Below are 22,245 nucleotides of genomic sequence, written 5' to 3'. Positions count from 1 at the left end.
GGACAATTCATATGCATGTTATAGGAAAGAATTATTTTGCATTGCTGTCAGTTACCTACAACTTCAAGAACTATACAAGAGCTCAAAGATAATCAAAGGCTAGATTTAACTAATCTGGAAGGGTCTGCTCTAAGCAATATAGTTTTGCATTGTAGACATTCAGTAACCTCTTCTGTTCATTTTAAATTTCCTTACAAGTAAGATACTGTCCCAGTAGCCTCAGTTAAATCCTAGGACTACTTCTCAACTGTCTCATACTGTTCTGACATGTAATCATAAAAACATAAACACAATTAATTGAGACTTATACCAAAGGTTGACCTTCTTAAGTTGATGGAAAGTGCAGGCATCTTTTCAACTTGTCATCAATAAATTGTAAAAGTGGTCTGAACCAAGTGCTCTCCTATGATGTGAAAATTCTGTTGACTTTGCTTAGTCAGAGTCACTTCACAATTCTCATGGTCTCTTTTTAACACATTCTCGTTCTTATATAGTTTTCAGTTTTCTACAGACTCCTTACCTCATTCTCATTTGTCTTCTTAGCTCTTAATTTTCAAGCCCTACCCAAAAGTCCCTTTTAAATAAATCATTTCATGAATAAGTTAGACACCATGTTTGTCCCTGTAGATAGGGGTGGTATTGTGTGCTAAAGAGAACTCTGATATTTTCACTGACATTCCGTTTTGATTTAAAAAAAAAACAAAGCTAAATTGATGAAGATTTATTACCTCAGGAGACTAAGATATCCAGAATTAAGGTGGCATTAAGATTACCTACACACAAAAGTATCACCAAAAGTATCTCTCTCCTCTTTGTGTATACTACATTCTTAGGCTCTACAAGGAGGCAAGATGGCTTCCATAGGACCAGGAACTAGATTCTTTCAGGGTTATTTCTCCCTTACTGTTGATAGGTTGGGTATAAAACTCTAAGTCTACAGTTGCATTTTTCCCATTACTTTGAAAATAGATTATGTCACTGCCTCCTGGCTTTTATGCTGTGTTTGAGAAGTCTGCTAACCAATATAATTGTATTCCCTTGAAAGTAATCTGCCCTTTCTCTCTGAATGCTTATAGGATTATTTCTTTTTCATAGTTGTTCAGTCTCTGTGATGTCGAGATATGGATTTCTTTTTATTCCTTTGCTTTGAATTAATTGTCCTTTATGAATATCTTGATTCATATATTTCAGTTCTACAAAATATTGAATCTATCTGATTGAATATTGATTCTCTGTTCCATTTCTTGCCCTCCACAACTTTTTTCTCTTTCCTTATGTATACTTCTTGTATGATAGATCCCCTTACCCTGTCCTCATGTCTAAGTTCTCTTTCGTATTTTCATGTTTTTTTTTTTTTTTGTATGCCATGTCCTGGGTAATTTTAGTTTTCTATTTCTTTCATTTTTGTTACAACTCTAACTTACTGCTTAAGGATTTTTAAAATTTTCATATTTTTTAATACCTCGGAGTTCCATTTGTACTGTTTCCAAATGTAGTTAGTCTCCTTCCTGGTATTGATTTTATCTTTTGTCTTCTAATATTTAAGCATAATATTTTATACATTGTAGCTAATAGTAATTCTTGGTAGTTTAATTTCCCAATTTTTTACTTCTGTTCACTTTTGATCATGATGGTTCGTTCCTCCTTTGTTTTATAATTTGAATTGTAAGCCCATGTTTGGCAGGACTTTATCAGCAGGAATCCTTTGGGCATGGGGTAAGGATGTGTTTCTGAAGCATGGAATGTATTCCTTCTGCCAGTGATACTAAGGGCTTTACCAACTTGGCACAACTTTACATTAATTCTTGGCTTGAGGTTTTGTAGATCCTACCGTAATGTTAAATCAAACTCGAAACCCACATGGAGCCAAGCTGATTGTTATGACTTCTTAGAGGAAACTGTCCCTGACACCAAGATCCCAAGCCAAGGCATACAAATTTGCTTGCTGTGTTTCTTCATTGTGGGTGTATTCTTTTTTTCTGGTCTACCTTTTAAATGAGGACATTGCCCTTTATGGGTCTTTGTGTGGGGGCCACAGTTGTAAGTAACCAAGTAGCACAGACTCAAGGTCTTATTCCTCATTCTTTCTCATCTGTTAAAATTAAAGCTTTTTGTTAACCCAAAGCATCTCTGCCCTTTCATTTCCTAGATTTCTAGCTGTCATGTTTGTTACCCTCAGGGAATTTTGTTGTGAGTCCAGTCATACTTTAAAGAAGCTGGTTGTAAAGTTCCCTCCTGCATTTCTTGATTTTTCTTTTTCTTTTTTTTTATTGCAAGAGGGTTTTCAAGATAATCTAGTCTGCCCTACTACCAAAAATAGAAGTCTTTTCATCTTTTCTGAGTATGACATATTGGTATATTTCTGTGTAATTAATAACAGATGAAGAAGTAGCAACAAAGACTTTGTTGTAAGGGAAATGTTGGAAAGAGTAAAATAAGTTGGAACGTTGAGGAACTCACAGAAGTAGAGAGTAATGGTCATCAGAGGCAGGGAAGGAAAGGAAGTGGGGTTGCAGAAGGGAAAGAGATGGATTAAGTGGTATGAAGTTATAGGTAGATAAGAGTAAGTTCTGTTCTAGGCTGATTAGAGCTAATAATATCATATTGAATATTTCTAACTAGCTAAAAAAGAGGATATTGACTAATCACTTTGAAGAAAAGGTAAATGTTTAGGTGATGAATACGCTATGTACCACAAGTGAATCATTGTACAATGTATGCCTGTATTGAAACAGCACACTAACCCACAAATAAGTGCAATTAAAAATAAAAGAATTAGTTGTGATGGTGAAAAGTTAAAAAGGTGAGTGAGAAGCATTCTTAGGAGGACTAATAGGTTAACTACTGTATACAATCTAAGAACTGCCCATAATAGTATGTATTGAAAATGAGACTGCATCAGCAAAGCAACCTCAAAGATTTCCTGCTGGAGGAAGACATTTGCTAAGTTAGTTGTATATCTTTCCTCTGCTCTCTGTTTCTGTACTTTTTTCTTTAGTTTTTCTTTTTCTAATCTATTTTTTATTAGCATATTCATTATTACAAATCATACTTATTCTTTGTGCCCCTTATCCAATCTCTCTCTCTTCTCCCTCCCCCCAATAACCATAGATTTGTTCTCTCCATCTGATAGATTAACTGTTTTTCTGTTTGTTTGTTGCCTAGATGATCTGTCCAGTATGGAGACAGGTGTGATCAGGTCCTCCCCTATTACTCTGGAGTGTGCTTTTGTGGAGAGAGAGGACCTCTTTTTTTTTTTTTTTTTTTGTCTCCAGGGATGCCTCAACTTGTGTCAATGCAGTTGAGAGTCTGGTGTGCCATCTGCAGGGTGGCTGTGACTGCTGCTATAGAGGCTAGCTGCTTTTGTGGTAGCCGTGGCAATTGTAGTGGCTATGGTGGGCTACTTGTGTGGAAATGATGTTTTTAGTGTGCTCTTTATCTGGTTGCAGCTGGGTTTGGCTTCCCCCAGATCCATGCCTCAGGCCCCCCTGCAAGGACCTCCTGGCAGTGGCAGCAGCTTGCCTAGTTGTGATTAAGTTTAGCTTCCCCTGGCTCTATGCCTCAAGCTGCCTGGCTGGGTCCTGGGACAGCTTGCCTAGTTGCAGCTGGGTTTGGCTTCTCCTGGCTCCATGACTCCTAACTACCCTCTGTCCAATAACTCAGCAGTGATTCCTGCCCAGCTTCCATGAGCTCAGCTGTTTTCTGCTCTCTGTTCCTGTACTTCTAATCATATGTTATACTCTCTCTCCTAATCAACTTCTTACAGCAGTAGGTCACACTTTTTGCCCATTTCCACATCCTCAGTTTATTTCCCAACCCATAATAATCTGGCTCTGTGACTATTCTTTCCAAAACCACCTGTGACTTTCTAATACCCCAATTAAATGTATGGTTTCAGTCTGTTGTATAATAAAGAATTTGGCCTTTGTCCCAGGTTCCTGTAAGGAAGAATCTAAATCCTTGGAATTTCTCAAGTAATAGAAGGATCTTTTTTATCCATAGGCCCCTTGGATCACACCTGAGTTATGCTAAAGAGGTGACATGACTTGGGAAGTGGGCTGGTCAATGGAAAGACCAATGATGTGATTAGAGGACTGAGGATTTGAGTCAGCCCAAACTTTGGGAGAGAAAGGGGGCTGAAGATCGAGTTCAATTACATGGTCAGTGCTTGAATCAGTTGTGCCTACATAATGAAACGCAAGTAAAAATTCTGGACCCTGAAGCTCAGGGGAGCTTCCTGTTATTGAACATATTGATGTGCTGGGAGGGTGGGGCACCATAACTCCTTGGAGAAGGGCATGGTATATCTGAATTCTGGACTCTCCCAGACTTCACCCTATGTCTCTTCGTTTGGTAGTTGGTCTGATTTGTATCCTTTGTACTAAAACTGCATTTGTTAAGTATATATCACATTCCTGGGCTCTGTGTGTTTGTCTAGAAAATTATCAGACCTGAGGAGGGGTCCTGGGAACCTCCTGGATTTATAGCTAGCTGGTCAAAACTGGGTGGCCTGAGGACCCCACTTGTGGTTGGTATCTGAAGTAAGGGCAGTCTTGTTGGAGACTATGCCCTTTAACTTGTGGGTCTGTGCTAACCCCAGGTGGTTATTGTCACAATTGAATTATACTATAGTATGCCAGTTGGGCTTGAAACAATAGTGCTTGTCAAATTTGACAGTTAATCAGCTCTTTCTTCTTGGAATTCTCTCCCCATCTTGGCTTCTGAGACTACTTTTTGATTCTTTTCCTCTTACCTTTTTGACCATTTCCTTTTCAGATGCCTCTTCCCATCCACTATGTGGTTCCCTTAACTTGCTTCTGTTATCACTAAACACGTTAGCTCTAAGAAAACTAAATCATGCCCACGTTGTTTTATTTTTTGTTAATTTACATACAGGAAAACTCACTGTTCTGGGGTGTATAGTGTATGAGCTATGCACAGATTCTTGTTACCACCAGCACAGATAGGATGTGGAGTGGCTCTAACACTCAAGAGAATTCCCTCCTGAACCCCTTTGATTTATACCTTCTTTTCACTCACACTTGGCAACCAATGATGTGTTCTGTTCCTATATTTTTGCCTTTTCCAGAACACCATAAAAAATAGAATCATGCAGTGTGTAACTCTTTGAGATGTTCTGTTACTTGACATGATGTATTTGTATGCACACGTTTTAACTACCACTGACATACTGATACCTTCCCAGTCTCTCTCTTATTCCCATGCCTTTCTCCTGAATTCCAAACCTTTTATATTTAACTTCCAACTGAACAGAACAACTTGAATTTGCCTTTTTTCAGTGTTTGTGGCATCATGCATAAGTCTGAATTCATTAATCCTCCATGATCTTTTGCCTTGAATTTTATCCTATAGGTAATGGGAGCGTCTTTGATCCCCCCTGCCACCCTCCCCACCACGGCAGAAATCATGACCAGTTTTGAATTTTAGAAAGATGACTCTTCCTGGTTTGGTTGGTAGATTAGAGGATGAGTCTGAGGAAAACAAAATTAGTTTGGAAACTTCAGTAATGATCCAGATGAGAGATGATGGCCTATCTAAGCCATTGAGATGGAGAGGAAGGGAGAGATTAAAATATTCAGGAACCTGAATTGCCTGGACCTGACTCACTGGATGGTATGTGAACTATGAGGTAATAAGACACATGCATTTTGTGCACATCTATGATTATTCCTTCCCTTTCCCTGATAGTAGTCCACCTCATCTCTCCTCCTGAAATCCCTGTGCTTCTGCCGTCCCCACTTTCCACATATACCTCCAGGTTTCTGTGACATTACAGCTTGAACACTGACTTGCTTGCCATGACTCTGCATACCTACCCGTGGAAGTTGTATTTATCTAAGAGTTTTAATTGCCTGGGACTTTTTGAGCACTGGTTTATGACATCTTACTGCTTACCTCCTAAAACAAGCATCCAGTATTTAAAGCAACAGGGATTTTTGCATCTGAAAACAGGCTCCAGACCTTAGTAATTTTCTACAGTTGAATACTGATAGGGCACAATGTTTCACAACTTTGGCGTGATAGACATTTTATGTAACATAATTCTTTGTAGTAGGTGGCTGTCCTGTGCACTGTAGGATGGTGAGCGGTATCCCTATCTCCCCCCTGGGTTGAGAACCACTAATGTGGCAGGATAATAAACTTAGAGTAACAGAGACTATCATTGATCTTGATACTATACATATAGATTTATTCTAATTTCTTAACAAGGTCAATAATTGTCTTTATAATTTAACGAGCAAGTGGGCATAGTGTCAGTTTAAAAATGGCTCTGGGTTTTTTGTTTCTTGAACAGGTAAAAGCAAACAAGAAACCAAAAAACAAACACAAAACTATAGTAATGGTAGAATGTTACAGAAGGCTTAAAACCTAAGGTTTACATAGAAATCATTTCTTGTGTAGGAGAGATATGTTTCTTCATTAAGTATTTTTAACTAGTTAGAAAACATTGGAGATATCTTCAATGTTTCTCTTGAGATACAGTGAAATTTATATAATAACTAGGAACTTAGACGTGATATGTGTTTGTGTAAGCTCTGGATTCTGCAAATGACTATATTTAGCAATGATCAATAGCACTTCAATAAATTCAACTAAATAGAAATTCAATTAAAGTGAATATGTGCACATCAGAAAAAATATATGTTTTACTAACTAGTTTTACAACTTTATATCATGTATTCTGGGCATACATTTTGAAATAGAGATGGAAAATTACTTGGCAGATGTTTGACTCTGCACTGGGAAATTTGATGTTAAGTAGAATTGACTGCGGAAGATAATAACTTGTACGTGTTGATTGTGATCAGTGCACTGAAGGTTAGAGTTTATTTTTGCATGGGGTGAGGTAATGATCTTTGCTGGGACATTGGATCCCACACCATTGTCTGTTGGAGAAACTTTGGTATTGATTTAAATCCTAAGTCTAAAGAGAGACTTACTTGCAAGAAAGCAGTGAGTTCTGATTAGTGGGAAATTTTAGGCTTATTTTTGGTAAAGGATAAAATGCCCAGAGCAAGTTGTGATTTGTTCCCTGGATTGCCATGGAACGAGGTGAGACTTGATCTATTTTTGACACTGGGAAAGCTACTGTGTGGGAAGCTTTTGTTTTGCTTTAATGGCTTTATACTACCTACCCCTGTATTTCTGTTCTATGAATTACCTTCAGCTGAAGTTGGGGAAGAATGGGTCAAGGACCAATGAATATATCAAGGGATTAGAATGAAACAGGTTTATTAATATTCAAGTATAATGTTCCCAATCATATTAGAATTCAGGTAAATGGTACTACTTTAATTTCCAGGAATTAATGTTTGGCGTGTTAAATGTAGGCCTCCCTATTCTTTTTTGCTACATATGCACTTTTAGGGTGTTTTGTACAGTGTACAGTAATTTGAACAGGTTTTTCTAAAACACCTCTATTTCTGTGTTGGATAAGTTGTCTATTCTTCATTCAATTTGTTTGTCAGAAAAGGAGATTGGAAGTATTCTATTATAAAACTGAAATATTCAAAGTCTCATAATTTCCAATGATTGGCTTTGAAGATTCTGTTCTGTAAATGTTTAATTAAGTAGTCTTTCAATAAAGACAACTCAGCTAACTAAAATTGTAATGATATGGTTGGAGGATTTCTGTTGTACACTGTCATAATTAGTTTGAATACAGATGACTGAGGAGGAGTGCATGTTAGCACCTGCTGTTTGGATGGATTATAAGTATTGCTCGATTTTTCTTTTAAAAGTAAACAGACAAGGGGTTCATTGTGCCACATTTTGATTTGTATCTATGATGACTTCCATGCATTGACAGGTGGACACAATTTGATAGATGAGCCTGAGAGGCAGATAATCATTGTGATGCTGAGCTGTTAAGCTTCCATTCAGCGTTGACTAGGCTAATACCTAAGGAGACAATTGTATTTGATAACTTGGGAATGATGCTTCATATAACTAACTTCCCAGATAGCTGTATTTTGGAGGCAACTAACTGGCTTTGTCCACATTTGTGTCATAATTTTGATACTTTGAATTTCAGGAAACATCATAAAATTGAGGATTCATTGCATGTTTGTTTCTGTACAGAGATTTTTACCATAGAAACAGCTATGGAGTTCATCATGCCTGTTAACAGTAGCATTTTCCTTCTGTATCTGTTTATACCAGGTGACTAGGTGAGTGACAGAAAAGAAAGGTCAGCAAAGGGCTTATTTTCACTTGCAATCTCTTCATATGGGCCTTTTGTTTAGTAAGATCCCTGAAGCTGATTGTCACCTTGTACTTGAAATTCTCTTCACATTGCAGTGCTTTTCCAACTGATCTTTGGCGTCTGTAGAGAAGAATTTACTAATTCTTGGAATTTATCAGTCCTACCATAATCGTTATCTCAAATATGGATAGTTTCTGCTCTTGAGAAGAATTTTCAGTAATCAAGATGAGAACGCATAAACACACATTTTAGAAATTTTCTTTTTTAAATTCTGAAAACATGCGGAGAATTTTGGACACCTCCATGTCTACTACCTGGTATAATAAATGGAACATTACTAGTAACTTTGAAACTTTGTCTCCTCCCCAATCTCATTTAATCCTCACAGACAGATAATTATTACATGAACTTTGTTTTATTGTTCTTTTGCTTTTCTCTTTAGCTGTGTAACATATTTCCCTAAAGAATACATTGATTATGTATGATTTTAAACCTGTTTTGTGTATATTTTGACAGCATGCTTTTTTGTACAGTATATTGGGAAATGTATTCATGTAAATCTGTGCAACTATAATTCATCCATAATCACTAGTGTATATATCACAATTCATTTATTTTACTTATGGTGGATATTTGTTTTCTCTTCTAGTTTTTTGCTTATGCACACATGAACATTACTATGCATATCTTCTGGTGACCATGTTCAAGGATTTCTCCAAAGTCATGACATATGCAGGTTATCAACTTTACCAGATGTTGCTGAATTATGTTCCAAACCTGTATCAAACTACACTCCCATCCAGTGTATAACAAGTGTTTGAGTTACCCTAGATCCTCACCATAACTTGATATTGTTAGACTTTTTCCCCAGTCTAGTTATTGGAATATGCTTCCTATTTGTGGCTTAAGTTAGCATTTTGTTAATAGGCTGGGTATCTTTTCATATATTGATGGGCTTTATATGTTTTCATTGAAACGCCCATGTAACTCTTCTGCCCTATTTTCTATTTTTAAAATACCTCTAGAAGTTATTTATATATTCTGAACACTAATGTTTTATAACTGTTTTTGCACATTTAAAAAAACATTAAAGTGTTTTGTGATGAACAATTATTTTTGATTTTAATGTAGCCAGTTACTAGGGTTTATTATGGCTTTTGGTTTTTGTGTTTGGTTTAAGAAATTTTTGTGACAGTGATGTTATGAAGATATTTACCACTTTTTTTCCTTCAAAGGGGTATAGTTTGGAATTTTACATTCACATCTGTCTCTCTGGAGTGTACAGATTGAGTATTGGTCCAATTTCATTTTTTTATGCAAAGGTAACTCTTTCCTACACTATTTATTGAATAATTATTCCCTTCTCCACTGACTTGCACTGCCACCTCAGTCATATGTTGAGTTTCTATGCATGCATGGGTCTATAGGGACTCTCTTGTGCCATTGGTCTGTTTTTCTACTCTGTCTTAATCATGATAGCTCTCTAGTAACTTTTCATAACTGCTCAATCAAGTCTCCTTCCCCAACAGTTTTCTTAAGTACACTTCTTAAATTACTTCTATAATCTAATTTTCTTTAATGCTATTAATATTTCTGTGTATATATTCTAAAATATTAGAAAAGTTTTGATGTTTTTCTACTAAGTAATTTGCTCAATTATTTATCCATCCAGGAAGCATTTGAGAATCACTTTAGGAAGTTAAAAGCACCCACCTTGCCTCTGGGCTCACCACCCTGAATATTTTGCACTACTATGTCATATTAGTATCACTTTGCTTGTATGCCATGTTCGCTAGACTTTATGATCCTTGACAGTAGCAATTGTATCTTATTTGTCTGAATCCTTAGAACGTTGGGGTGCATAGTATAAAGAAAGCACTCAAGAAATGTTAAAAAAAACTGAATGTATAAAAAATGAAAGAATGCATTTGGGGGAAAAAAGGGGTAACTAAAAAGAGATGTTCTTAATTGGAATATCTAGGTGGAGGAAGAATATTTATTGTGAGCCTACTCTGCTTTTCATTGTTCTAGGTGTGTGTGTGTGTGTGTGTGTGTGTGTGTGTGTTTGAGAGAGAGAGAAAGAGAGAGAGAGAGAGATGTTAAATTTTTATTTAAATCTTTAAAAGTCATGCAAAACTAAGTGAACATTCATAATTTTGATGAGAAACTGTCAGGAAGTTTTTATAGTAGGAATTGAAGTCAAAATTAATAACAAAGGCAATTTTACTAATGGTTTGTATTCATCAAGAATCTGAGATGTGAGAACCAAGTACCAAACACATTTGTAGCACTTTGACATCTAATAACTGGCCTCTGGAAGGAATGTATCTACACCCCACCCCATCTTTCCCACAAAACTATAATGCTCTCAGAAAAAGGATTGCGTTTTGTTTCTTTATTACTTATGTCAAGCACAGTGCTTAGAATATAATTGTCCAATAATTTTTAGGTAATCAATATAAGTCTATTATATAAACTAAATGGCTGAATGAAAGTGGGACAAAAATATTAAGGTAGGACCAAAATATGAGCAATCAAAGACTACCCCCTACACATGTGCATTGCTGAGATGGATGTTTTCTGCATGGGTGACTACACACACACACACACACACACACACACAGTGGGTTTTCTGAATGATTTTACAATACTCTGCTGTCTTGTCAGACTTACATTTCTATTTTGATTTGGGAACCATCCACCTCATACCTCTTACTCTGTAGGAGTACGACTGCTGTTGAGAGAATTTAGTAGGAACTGTTGGACTGGAAGCTTTGATATATGGGGGATTTCCTCATAAAATATTAAAATACTAAAGCTGGAGGGGCCTGCAATAAAATACATGGCTATTTTTTTTTTCATAAGAAGGAATAAACTTAGAGATGAACTTGTTCCAGGTAACACAGTTATTAAGTGGCATAAATGAGACATTACTGTTTATAGATTACAAATACAGGCTGTTTCTATTAAGCTGTCATTAAAGGCATTGGATTTGGTTTGGCATCATCTTAAAAATTCTTCAGATGCTGCTTCTGTGTAAAATATCCTTAAGACATACATATATTACCAGGTGATACTTTGTGTCTTCCTTCTGTGGTCTGACAAGTGTCTAATGTTCTAGACTTAGAACACTGATTCACTAATTTGACAATTATTAGTGAGTGCATGCCATGTGTCAGATATTCTTGTAAGTGCTAGAGAGACAGCAGTTATGGAGCAAACATTCTAGAGCAGTGCTGTCCAATGGAACATTCTGCAGTGATGGAAATAAGCTAACTCCACTATCTAGTACTGCAGTCACTAGTCTTATGTGGCTATTGAGTACTTAAAATGTTACTTGTGGAAATGAGGAACTGAATTTTTAATATTGTTTAAATTAATTTAAATGGAAGGACCTTGACTAGTCTTTGAGTGAGATGGAAAGCTATTGGAAGATTTCGAATAGAGGAATACATGATCTTACTCATCTTGAACAGGATCATTCTCTTGCTTTGTGAAGAAAAGGCTGTGGAAAAGACGAGAGAAGGAGCGACTAATTGGGAGGCTATTTGATGGAGTTTGAATGTGTTGTCCCCTCCAAAACTCATGTGGAAATTTGATCTCCAATGTGGCGGTGTTGGAAACTTATTGAGTCATGGAGGCAGATCACTCATGAATGGATTAATGCTCTCCCTGGGGGAGAGGGGATTAATGAGTGAGTTCTCACTCTATTAATTCCCATGAGAGCTGGTTGTTTAAAAGACACTGGCACCTCCTCTCTCTCTTGCTTCCTCTCGCCATGTGATCTGCTTGTACCCCCACCGGCTGCCTGCGACTTTCCGCCACGAGTAGAAGCAGCCTGAGGCCTGTGCCAGATCCGACTGTCCTAGAATCATAAGCCAAATAAACCTCTGTTCCTTATAAATTACCCCGTCTCAGGTATTTCTGTTATAGCAAAACAAACGGACTAATACACTATTGGAGTGGTTTGACAGGGAGGACGAGTGGCTTGGATTCAGACTGAGACAGTGGAGACAATGAAAATGGGCAGATTTGAAATTATATGAAACTTACTGATGAAATGGATATGGATTATGCGAGTGGGGAGAAATCAAGGATGGCCTTCCAAGTTTTGGGCAAGAATACCGGGAAGAATAGAGTTGGCATTTATGTAGGGGGGGAAGTCTATAGGAGCAGGTTTGGGGTATGTGCAGTGGGTAAAACCAAAATTTTGATTTCAGTGTGTTGCAGTTGAATGTATATTTTAAGATGAGTGGAGATGTTAAATAGGCATTTGGATGTACAAATTCAGAGTTCATGAGAAAGTTCTGGGCTTGTTATATAGGTTTGGAAGTTCTCATATAGATGGTATTTAATGTCATGGGACTTTGAGGTCATCTATGGAATGAGTGTAGAGAGAGAAGTCCAAGGTCTCAGATCTGGAACATGTCACCATTTAGAGTTTGAGAGAATAAAGATCTAGGATTTAGAGTGTGGCAAGATGATAGGGGTATGTTTGAGGATGGTGTCTGAAAGTCAAGTGAACAAACACTCTCAAGGAAGACTAAGGACTATCAAATAGATTAGGCATTGTGGTGGTCATTGACCTTGGTAAATGTATTTTTGTGGAGATGATATCCTTATTTAAGTGGATTCCAGAGAGCACAGGAAGAAAGAAATTGGAGATATGCAGTAGTACGGATAGTTCAGAGTTTTGCTTTTTGCTTATGTGAAGAAATTTGGTACTAGCTGGAGGAAGAAGTGTGATCAAAAGAGGGCTGATTTAATGACGACAGATATCACAACATTCTTGTATGCTAATAGAGATAATTCAATAGAGGAATAGAAATTGAGGAGGAAGGAAAGAAAGATTACTCATATAGAGAAGTACTTGAGTACTTAGAGGGAATAGGTAACAGTATGAAGTGAAGATGTTGGTTATTAGGAGGTAGGAAATTTTTTGTAGTTTTCAGAATACAAGTTCTGAGCTTTTTTTGTTGAACTACTCCTAGGCATTTTATTCCTTTTGTAAGTATTGTAAATGGATTTTGCCAAATGAGTTTTCTGCATATATTGAGATGTTCATGTATTTTGTCCTTTATTAATATGGTATATCACTTACTTTTTCGGTATGTTGAACCAACCTGACACTCCTGGGATAAATTGTACTTGGTCATGGTGTGTAATACTTTTTATGTGTTGCTGAATTTGGTTTGTAAGAATATTGGGAATGTCCGCATCTGTGTTCATAAGGGATATTGGTCTGTGGATTTCTTGAAATGTCTTTGTTTTATGTATTAAGGTAATACTGGTCTTACAGAATGAGTTGGGAAGCATTTCTTCCTCTTCTATTTTTTGGGAAAGTTTGCTAGGAATTGATATTATTTTTCCTTTAAATTATTGGCATAATTAGTGAAGCAATCTTGGTCTGGATCTTTCTTTGCAGGAAGTTTTTAACTTACTAATTCAATTTCCTTTTATAGATGTATTCAGAGCTTATGTTCTTGAGTCAATTTTGGTAGTTCATATCCTAGGAATTTTTTCACTTCATCTGTTTTCTAATTTTTTGGGATGCAGTTCACAGTTTTAAATTCCTTTTTATTTCTGTAAGATTGTAGAAATATCACTACTTTCATTCCTGATTTTACTAATCAGTTTTTCTTTTATTTTTTAGTCCGAGGTTTGTCAATGCTCTTTATCTTTTCAAAGAACCATGATTTTTGTTTTAATGTTTTTCTCTGTTTTTCTATTCTCTATTTAATTATTCTGTTCTGATCTTTTCTTTACTCCTTGTGTCTGCTTTAGCTTTAATTTTCTTTTTCCAGTGTTCTAAGGTGGAAAGTTACATTTTTGACTTGAGAATTTTCTTTTTTATGTAGGGATTTACAGTTGTAAATTTCCCTCTAAGTACTGCTTTAGTATGCATCCCATGTGTTTTTGTATATTGTCTATTTTTATTCATTTTAGAGTATTTTCAAGTTCTCTAATGATTTCTTTGACTCATTGGTTTTTTGGGAGTTTGGTGTTCAACTTCTGCATGTTTGTGAAATTTCCAACTTTCTGTTCTGATTTCATTCTGTTTTAATCAGAGAAAATACTAGTATGATTTCAGTCCTTTAAAATTTGAGTATTGTTTTATAGCCTAGCATATGGTCTGTTATGGAGAATGTTCCAGGTACACTTGAGAAGAATGTGTGTTCTGCTGTTGTTGGGTGATGTGTTTAATAAATTTTAGGTTTATTTGGTTTATAGTATTTTTCCAAACTTTTGTTTTCATGTTGATCTGCCTAGTTATTCTACCCATTATTGAAAGTGGGGTATTGATGTTTTCAACTGTTGTTGTTGGATTGTTTATTTCTCCATACAATTCTGTCAGTTTTTGATTCATGTATTTTGTGGATCTGTTGTCAGATGAATTGCTGAATTCTTATATCTTCCTAATGGATTTACTCTTTTCATTATAAAATGGCCGTATTTGTCTCTATATATCTTCCTAATGGATTTACTCTTTTCATTATAAAATGGCCGTATTTGTCTCTATTAATATATTTTATTTTAAAGTATATATTCTTTCTATTATTAGTTTATTAGAATAGCTACTTCAGCTTTCTTATGGTAGTTGTTTGCATGATGTATTCTTTCCATCCTCTTACATTCAGCCTATTTGTATCTTTGAATTTCAATTGTGTCTTCTGCACACAGCATATAGTTGGAGTTTTAAAATTCATTTGACAGTCTCTGCGTTTGTATTGTTTAATCTATTCATATTTAATGTATTAAATAGTTGGATTTCTGCCTTGCCAGTTTACATTTTGTTTTTCATGTCTCATGTCTTTTTTGTTTCTCTGTTGATCCTTTGTGCTTTCTTTTGCATTTTCTATTGTAACGTTTTAATTTACTTCTCACTTTAATTTTTTGAGTAATGTTTTTAGTGGTTGCTGTGGGCCCTACAATACACATGTTAACATAAAAATCCAACAATCCATTGTCATAATTATTACTTTATATTTCATGTCACTTATAGAAGCTGGAAGAAGAAAGGTGAATAAGGATATATTTGTAGAATTCGTTATATTAATTTTATTTGCCATTTTTAGTTCATTTGTTATTGTGAATTCAGGTTGCCATCTGGTGTCATTTTCTTACTCCAGTACACCTTTATTCCTGTCTAACTCCTGTTTTGGTCAAATACATTTCAGTTTGTTATAGACTGATTAATTAACTATATATTTGTTGTTTAATACAATTGCTTTTTAATCAGTTAATATAAAAAAGAAATATGCATTTCATCTGTGTTTTATAATAGCATATTACCTTTACAGGTGTGCTTTGTTTTTTCATGTGGATTAGAATTGCTGTCTGTGGTTGATTTCTGTCCCCCCCCCCGTTGAAGAATATTTGTTAGTATTTTTTTATGAGATGAATCTGCTAGCAAGAATTCTAATTTTGTTGTCTGTGAATGTTTTATTTTGCTTTCAGTTTTGAAATGTAAGTTTTGCTGGATATAAAATTTTTGATATTATTTTTTCCTTTTATCAGTTACCCCACTGCCTTCTAGCTTCCATTATTTCTGATAAGTCAGTTGTTAATCTTATTGGTGTTCTCTTGTTAATGATAAATCATTTTCTTTTGTTGCTTTCAAGATGTTTTCCTTGCCTTTGGCTTTTAGCAGTTTTACTCTGTGTGTAGATGTAGATTTCCTTGTTCATTCTATGTGGAGTTTATTGAGTTTCTTAGATGTGCAGACTAATGTTTTTCCTAACTTTGGAAAGTTTTCAGTCATAATTTTTTCATGTGTTTCTCTGCTCCTTTTTCTTTCTCCTTTCTTTCTGGTACTCCCGATGCAAAATTGTTGTTGTACTTGTGTCCTACATTCTGTGAGGCTCCGTTTATTTTTCTTTTTTCCCCTCTGGTGTTTGAATTGCCTTCTCTCTACTGAATTTTAAGTTCATTGATTCTTCTCTAGTTCAAACCTATCATTGAGCTCCTCTAGTAAGTTGTTCATTTTTGTTATACTATTCAGCTGTAGAATTTCTATTTTTAAAAATATATTATTATACCTCACTTTACTTCTTTAAGCATGATTTCCTTTGTTCTTTGAACATGTTTATAATAGCTGATTTGGAATTTTTATCTGCTGAGTTTGACATTCTGGCCCTCTCGTAGGCAGTTTCTGTTGCCTGGTCACTTTAGTCTTTGGATGCATGTCTTGGAATTTTTTGTTGAAAAGGGAATATTTTAGATAATCAGTATCTAAAATACATTTTTTCCCTCTCTTATCTTCCCAGGATTTATTTCTGTTGTTTGCTTATTTGTTTGCTACTTGGCTGGTCTGTGTTAGTGAAGTCTTTCTTCTCCACAGGGAAAAGCTGATAACTGCTTTTCAGAGGGTGATTTGGGTATGTGGATAGTCATTCTGGATGACAGTAGTTTTAGCAGGGCTCTGTTTAACTGTCTCCTTCCCTGATGTGTCTGTAATACTGTCTGCTTCTGTTGGTTGTCACACCTAGCTATTAAGCCCCACACCATTGCCTGCTAATTGCTCAACTTTATTTTTGACAGTGCCTGGGGCATAAATTACAATCTGATTCAATTAAATTCTGGCTCATATGCATAGGTACTGTTTTGAGGCCAGTATTTGAGGTTTGTTCTGATCTCAGGAGGGCTCTTGTTAGCTGTATCTTTTCCTGGTTTTCTCTGGTAAAACTGTTTGCTGATAGTTTAACTTCTGGCTTTCATGTAGCCACCAGCTTCCTCTTAATTGCTTACCATGATATCTTTTCTTTGGACAGTGCATTTAGGCTTGAAATTCCCCACACTCTGTTCCAAATAAAGTGAGTTTGCATTGGGAGAGCTTCATAGGTGTCTATTCTTAGAACTTTTCTCTTCCTCTGTGAAAAATTACGACATCACTGCTCTGGAGCTATGGTTGGGCACAGTGTCCTGTTTCTCTTGGAGTGACACCCCTACTGCATGATGACGGCATTGCGTGGGGGCAGTAGAAGACTCTGGTCTTCTCTTTTTGCCTCTTCTCTCCTGGCATGGAAATTCTGACCTATGTGTGAGCTCAGCCTTACCGTGCCTAGGGCACATCTTCCACCTTGTGGGTGGAGGCTATGTGAAAGAGGGGGCCTCAGCCTCTTGGCTATGGTTGCCTGGATTTTAGCCTCTGTACCCTGGCACTGAGAAGCATGAGAAATGGTGGCACTCTGACTCTCCCACTGGGAGCCTAGGGGCAAAGGAGCCCCATGTTTTCAGTTACGCGTGTTCTCCAGTAGAGCTTCCATCACACTGGGCTGTGTAGGGGTGAAAGAAGAAACAGGTTATGGCAGTATCACAGTCTGTTTTTGTGTTTACCAAGATATAGTAGCTTTTCTTGAGTAATGTTTAATTTTCTGAATACTCTTGGGACAATTTTCAAAGACTTTCAATGGGTTTTTAAAAGTACTTTTTTTTTTTTTTAAAGCCAGTTTTTTCACTGGGGAGAGAGTCTGTAGAACTCCTCAAACTGCCATTTTGGATGTCTCATGTTCTCTTTTAAATGTTAATTTATGGCCTGACATAAAATTCCAATAGTACCTATGAGTAGTTGCAATGAAAGTTTTTTTTCCTTAAAATGTAGTGCACATGTTTGTGTGTCTGTGTTTTGTGTTTTTTCCTGTCTTATTTTCTAACCTCTACTGAGAGGTGTTGGGCTTGATCAGGTGAGCTTGCTCCTTACCTATCTTTCACCTACTTGGAAACTATTCCATCTGTGTGACCCCTGGCTGTCTCATTTTTGCTCTTATGCTTAGGTTCCAAATATCTGCTTGGGGCACTGGAAATGGTGATACAATTTGTAATCTGTCTACATGGCTCATACATTACGTTGGATTTTTTTTTTTTTCCAGCCAATCCCTTGGCTTTTGTAAACCACTGTGACTAAGTATCTTACATGTTGGCCTCCTCAAGACCACACTTGTTCTGTTGTGCATTAGCTTCATGTGCTGTAATATCCACATCAGTATAAGAAGGTTTGGTTAACTACCTACCATAGAACCATATTTTAAGGCAACTTCACTAAGTTAGCTGTCTGCTAGTGATTTTTAAGTCTGCATTACAGTGAGACTCCATTATAGATAAAGGCAAAAACTGTCAGACATGAAAGTGTCTCTTTTTATAATGTTTAGATGCATGTATCAATGAGACAAAACTTTCATCATAGCAATTGAAATCATTGGATTTTTTGCCTGAGGAAGCATTGCATAAAGGCTATGTTTGAAAGGAACTGTTTTTCACAGGAATTAGAGCACAACATAAATTCATTGTTATTTGGGTTGTTGTTGAGTCTCATTTTGGGGACCTTGGAGAATTTGTTTCCTCAATGGGTAAATTAAATTCTCTGAAGACACACTAATTCGTAAATATTAATTTGCAGTCCATTTTATTTATTTCACAATAGTCCTTCTCTTCCTCCCTCCCATCTTCAGGGAATACCCAATTGTATCTTAGCATCCTTTTTTAGTATTTGACCTCAATGGCCTGTGATGAAAAGGATTTTGAACATACAATGAAAAAAATAATTACATCTCTTAGTATATGGAACTGTAATACTATGAAATTGATTGTTTTTCTCCCCTGAAATAAGGTTTTGATTTGTGAACCGAATGAACACTTGCTCAGATATTTTCTTGAGGCAGCTTGTTGAAAGTATGGATAAGATCTGCTTTCAAAAGTGGGATACAGAATTTAGAATTTTACTTTAAAATACTGTGCAGGTGTAGTAAATGGGCTATTTTCCTTTTTGTTCTTCAGGCAGCGGGAGCGATTCGACCTCTTGTATCTACTGTCATCAGTCCATCCGCTGATGGTTGTTTAGACCACTCACTAGAACGTGCCAGACACAGAGCAAGTGAAATGCCACAGGCCTTTTTATTTGATGTGATATATGAAGCCTATCAGCAGGTAAGAATCCTGGCTTTTTGAAAAAGCTGCTATTTATGTCGGTGGTTCTTCAAACTACCTCCACATTTGGAGAATTTCTAGAGCTCATGGGATATAGTTGTATCAAAGGCTAATATTTATTACAGTGAAACAGTGAGTATACACAGTTGGATCAGAAGAGAAAGAGACACAGGCCTGCTATGGTAAATTTTCTGCATAGCTGAGTAGATATGTTGTTTATTAAAATTTTAGTAACTTCTTTTAAAATACCAAATATTTCATGTTACTGGATTACCTTTGTTCTGTTTTTTTATTTTGGAAACTCTTGTATACTTATATAATGTTACTGCTATTTGTTTGCATATTTGAGTAAACAGATATTGAATATCAGTATTGGGCTTGTCAGAAACTTCCCAATGAAATATGTTAGAGCAACTAATTCAATGCTTGGTTGACAATAGACAATCAATAAATAGTTTGAAACAGATGGACTTTTAGGATTATGAGATAATGGTCATATGAATTTTGATATTTATATTAGAATGTAGTGGATATAGTATTTTGGATAGAAGGTAATCACATGTATTGAATTATGAATCAATAATCTTGACTGTCATTTAATTTGTTTTAAAATAAGATTGAATATATGGACTAGAAATCTATTTTAATGATAAAAATAGTCTGCATTGGTTTTTATTTTCTTAAAATAATAAATTTGGAATACAGGAGTTTGCCTGTAGGTTTTGGTCATTAATTATATACATGATACGCTATTATAAATTTCTTTGTTTTGTATTCAAATATCCCATTTTATAGACTACATCTTGCTAACTAGACCACCATCAGCTATATTTCTGAGGTTAATGAATTTGTTCCCTTTAATATAAACATTTATATTAGAATAAATATGATGTATAATAGCTATATTTTACAAAGAAGTTTGACTGTGGATTCATGGTCTTCACATGAGAGTAGCCTTCTCAACAGCTTTTGCTGTACATTTTAGGTATAGGACACAGAGTGTGAGAAGGTTTGTGAGGCTAGAGAAGAGAGTAGGGGGAGATGGAGTTGGAGAAGACCTGGCCCTGTATCATGTAGGGCCCTAAAAGCCATGGTGAGGACTTCAGATTTTATTCTGAATGAGATGGGAAGTCTTTGGAGGTTATTGTGTAGAGTGTCATTTTTATGGGATCACCCTGTTGTTTGTGGGGATGGTAGACAGCAGTTAGCCAAGGGAAGAAGTAAGAAGCCATTGTGCTAACCATAACCAAGGCAGAAGGTGATGATGACTACTAGCACAACTTGGATACAGGAGAATGTGGTGTGAAGACTTGTATTCTGAATATATTTGAAAGTAAAACCGAGATTAGCCAATAGGTTGTACATGGAGTGTCACAGGGAAGAGTCATAGGCCCAAGGATTTGATTTGAATAACTGGAAAGATACATTTGCTTCTACCTTTGGAAAATGCTAGAGGGAGAGAAGATTTTGTGAGAGCAGACCAGGTATTTAGTTTCGGCATACTAACTTTGAGATTTCTTTTAGACATACAATTGAAAATGTAAAGGAGGTAGTTGGACATATGAATCTAGAATTCAGTGGAGAAGTCCAGGCAGATATGTACTTGGGAATTGTCATCACAAGGCATTTAATGCCTTGGGGTTGATTGAGAATACCAAATGAACTGGCGTAGATAGGGAATAGAAAAGGTCCAGAAGCGGAATCACAGTTTTGAGATTGGGAAAGCATATTAGTTTTCTAATGCTGTTGTAACAAATTATTGGAAACTTAGTGAATTAAAACAACACTAATTTATTCTCTTACTGTTCTGGAGATCAGAAGTCTAAGATCAAGGCGTCAGCAGGGCTGTGATTCTTCTGAAGGCTCTAAGGGAGAATCCATTTCCTGGTCTTTCCCAGTTTCTGGAGGCTGCCTGTGTGCCTTGTCTCATGGCTCCTGCCTTGTCTCGTGGCTCGTACCTCATGCAACTCTGATTTCTTGCTTTTATTGTCACATCTACTAGTACTAACACTAGTCCTCCCTCCCCCTCCTTATGAGGGTACTTCTGAAAGTTCATGGAAAGATTCACATTATCTTTTAATTCTATTTTTCCATAAAGCTTTTGAAGTACCCTTATTTAAGGATCCTTGTGATTACATCAGGCTCACCTGGATAATCCAGGATAATCTCATTTCATGATCCTAATTTAATCACATCTTCAAAGTCCCTTTGCCATATAAGTTAACATATTCACAGATTCCAGGGATTAGGACATGGACATCTCTGGGGAGAGGGGTATTGCTCAGCCTATCACAGGAGGTGAGGAATTCACTAAGGAGATAGAAGAGTAACCGTTAGGGGATAAGAAGGTAGCCTAGTGAAGACAGTGTTTCAAGAATGATTGAACAACTGTGTTAAATGCTGCATAGGGGTTAAAAAATGAAAGGTAAGGACTGAGAACTGCCCACAAGCCTCAGCAATGTGAGATTACTAGTGTTTGATATGAAAGCCTGGTTGGAATTGATTTTTTAAGAGAGAATAGGAGGGCCAATTTTTGGAGGGATTTTTAATGTATACTGAGCAGAGAAATGGAGAGGGTAGCTGAAAGCAGGTACAGATTGAGTTGTATATATATATATATATTTTAAGATGGATGCTATAACAGCATGTTGATAGGCTGATGGGGATGATTCAGTAGAGAGGAAAAGACAGTGCTGGAGTGAGGGTACCAGTGACATTGAAGTTGACCGTGGCTGGGATATAGATAGTTCATGCATAGGGAGAGGAAGAAGGGCAAGTATGTCAGTACAGATGCAGACAGATTAACAGATGTAGTGGGAGGGTTTAGCTGTTGTCTTCTTCTCGTTTCTGTTTTCTCAGCGATCTAGGGAGCTAGTCATCAGCTGAGAATGGGGAGGTGGGTGAGGTGTCCAGGCTTTAGGAAAGAGAAGTTCGAAATAGTAACTATTGCCTTTTATTCTTACATTTTTACATTTAACCAAAAAATATACAAAACTGTCCCAAGGAAAAAAAGTGTATCAAGACCATTTTTTTGGATATTCATGGCAAACTCTGATTAAAAAAAATAAACTTTTTATCAAAAAAACATCTACAAA

General features: G+C 36.3%; 1 protein-coding gene across 4 annotated transcripts in view; it reads left to right on the top strand.

The window, feature by feature from the left end:
- The window catches only part of CRPPA (CDP-L-ribitol pyrophosphorylase A), a 364,955-nt gene that overhangs the window by 14,317 nt on the left and 328,393 nt on the right, over positions 1-22,245 (top strand). For all 4 annotated transcript variants that reach the window (XR_010023849.1, XM_063099545.1, XM_063099548.1 and 1 more), the window contains exon 3: positions 19,001-19,150. Coding sequence is in view for 3 of the 4 variants with exons in the window: in XM_063099545.1 (XP_062955615.1) it covers positions 19,001-19,150 (150 nt within the window). In the remaining variant the exon portion in view is untranslated. The remainder of the gene's footprint in view (positions 1-19,000; positions 19,151-22,245) is intronic.

The sequence above is a fragment of the Cynocephalus volans genome, chromosome 6, assembly GCF_027409185.1.
Source record: "Cynocephalus volans isolate mCynVol1 chromosome 6, mCynVol1.pri, whole genome shotgun sequence".
NCBI lineage: Eukaryota > Metazoa > Chordata > Mammalia > Dermoptera > Cynocephalidae > Cynocephalus > Cynocephalus volans.
The sequence above is the reverse complement of the archived record's forward strand: the minus strand, read 5'-3'. Positions and strand labels throughout refer to the sequence as shown.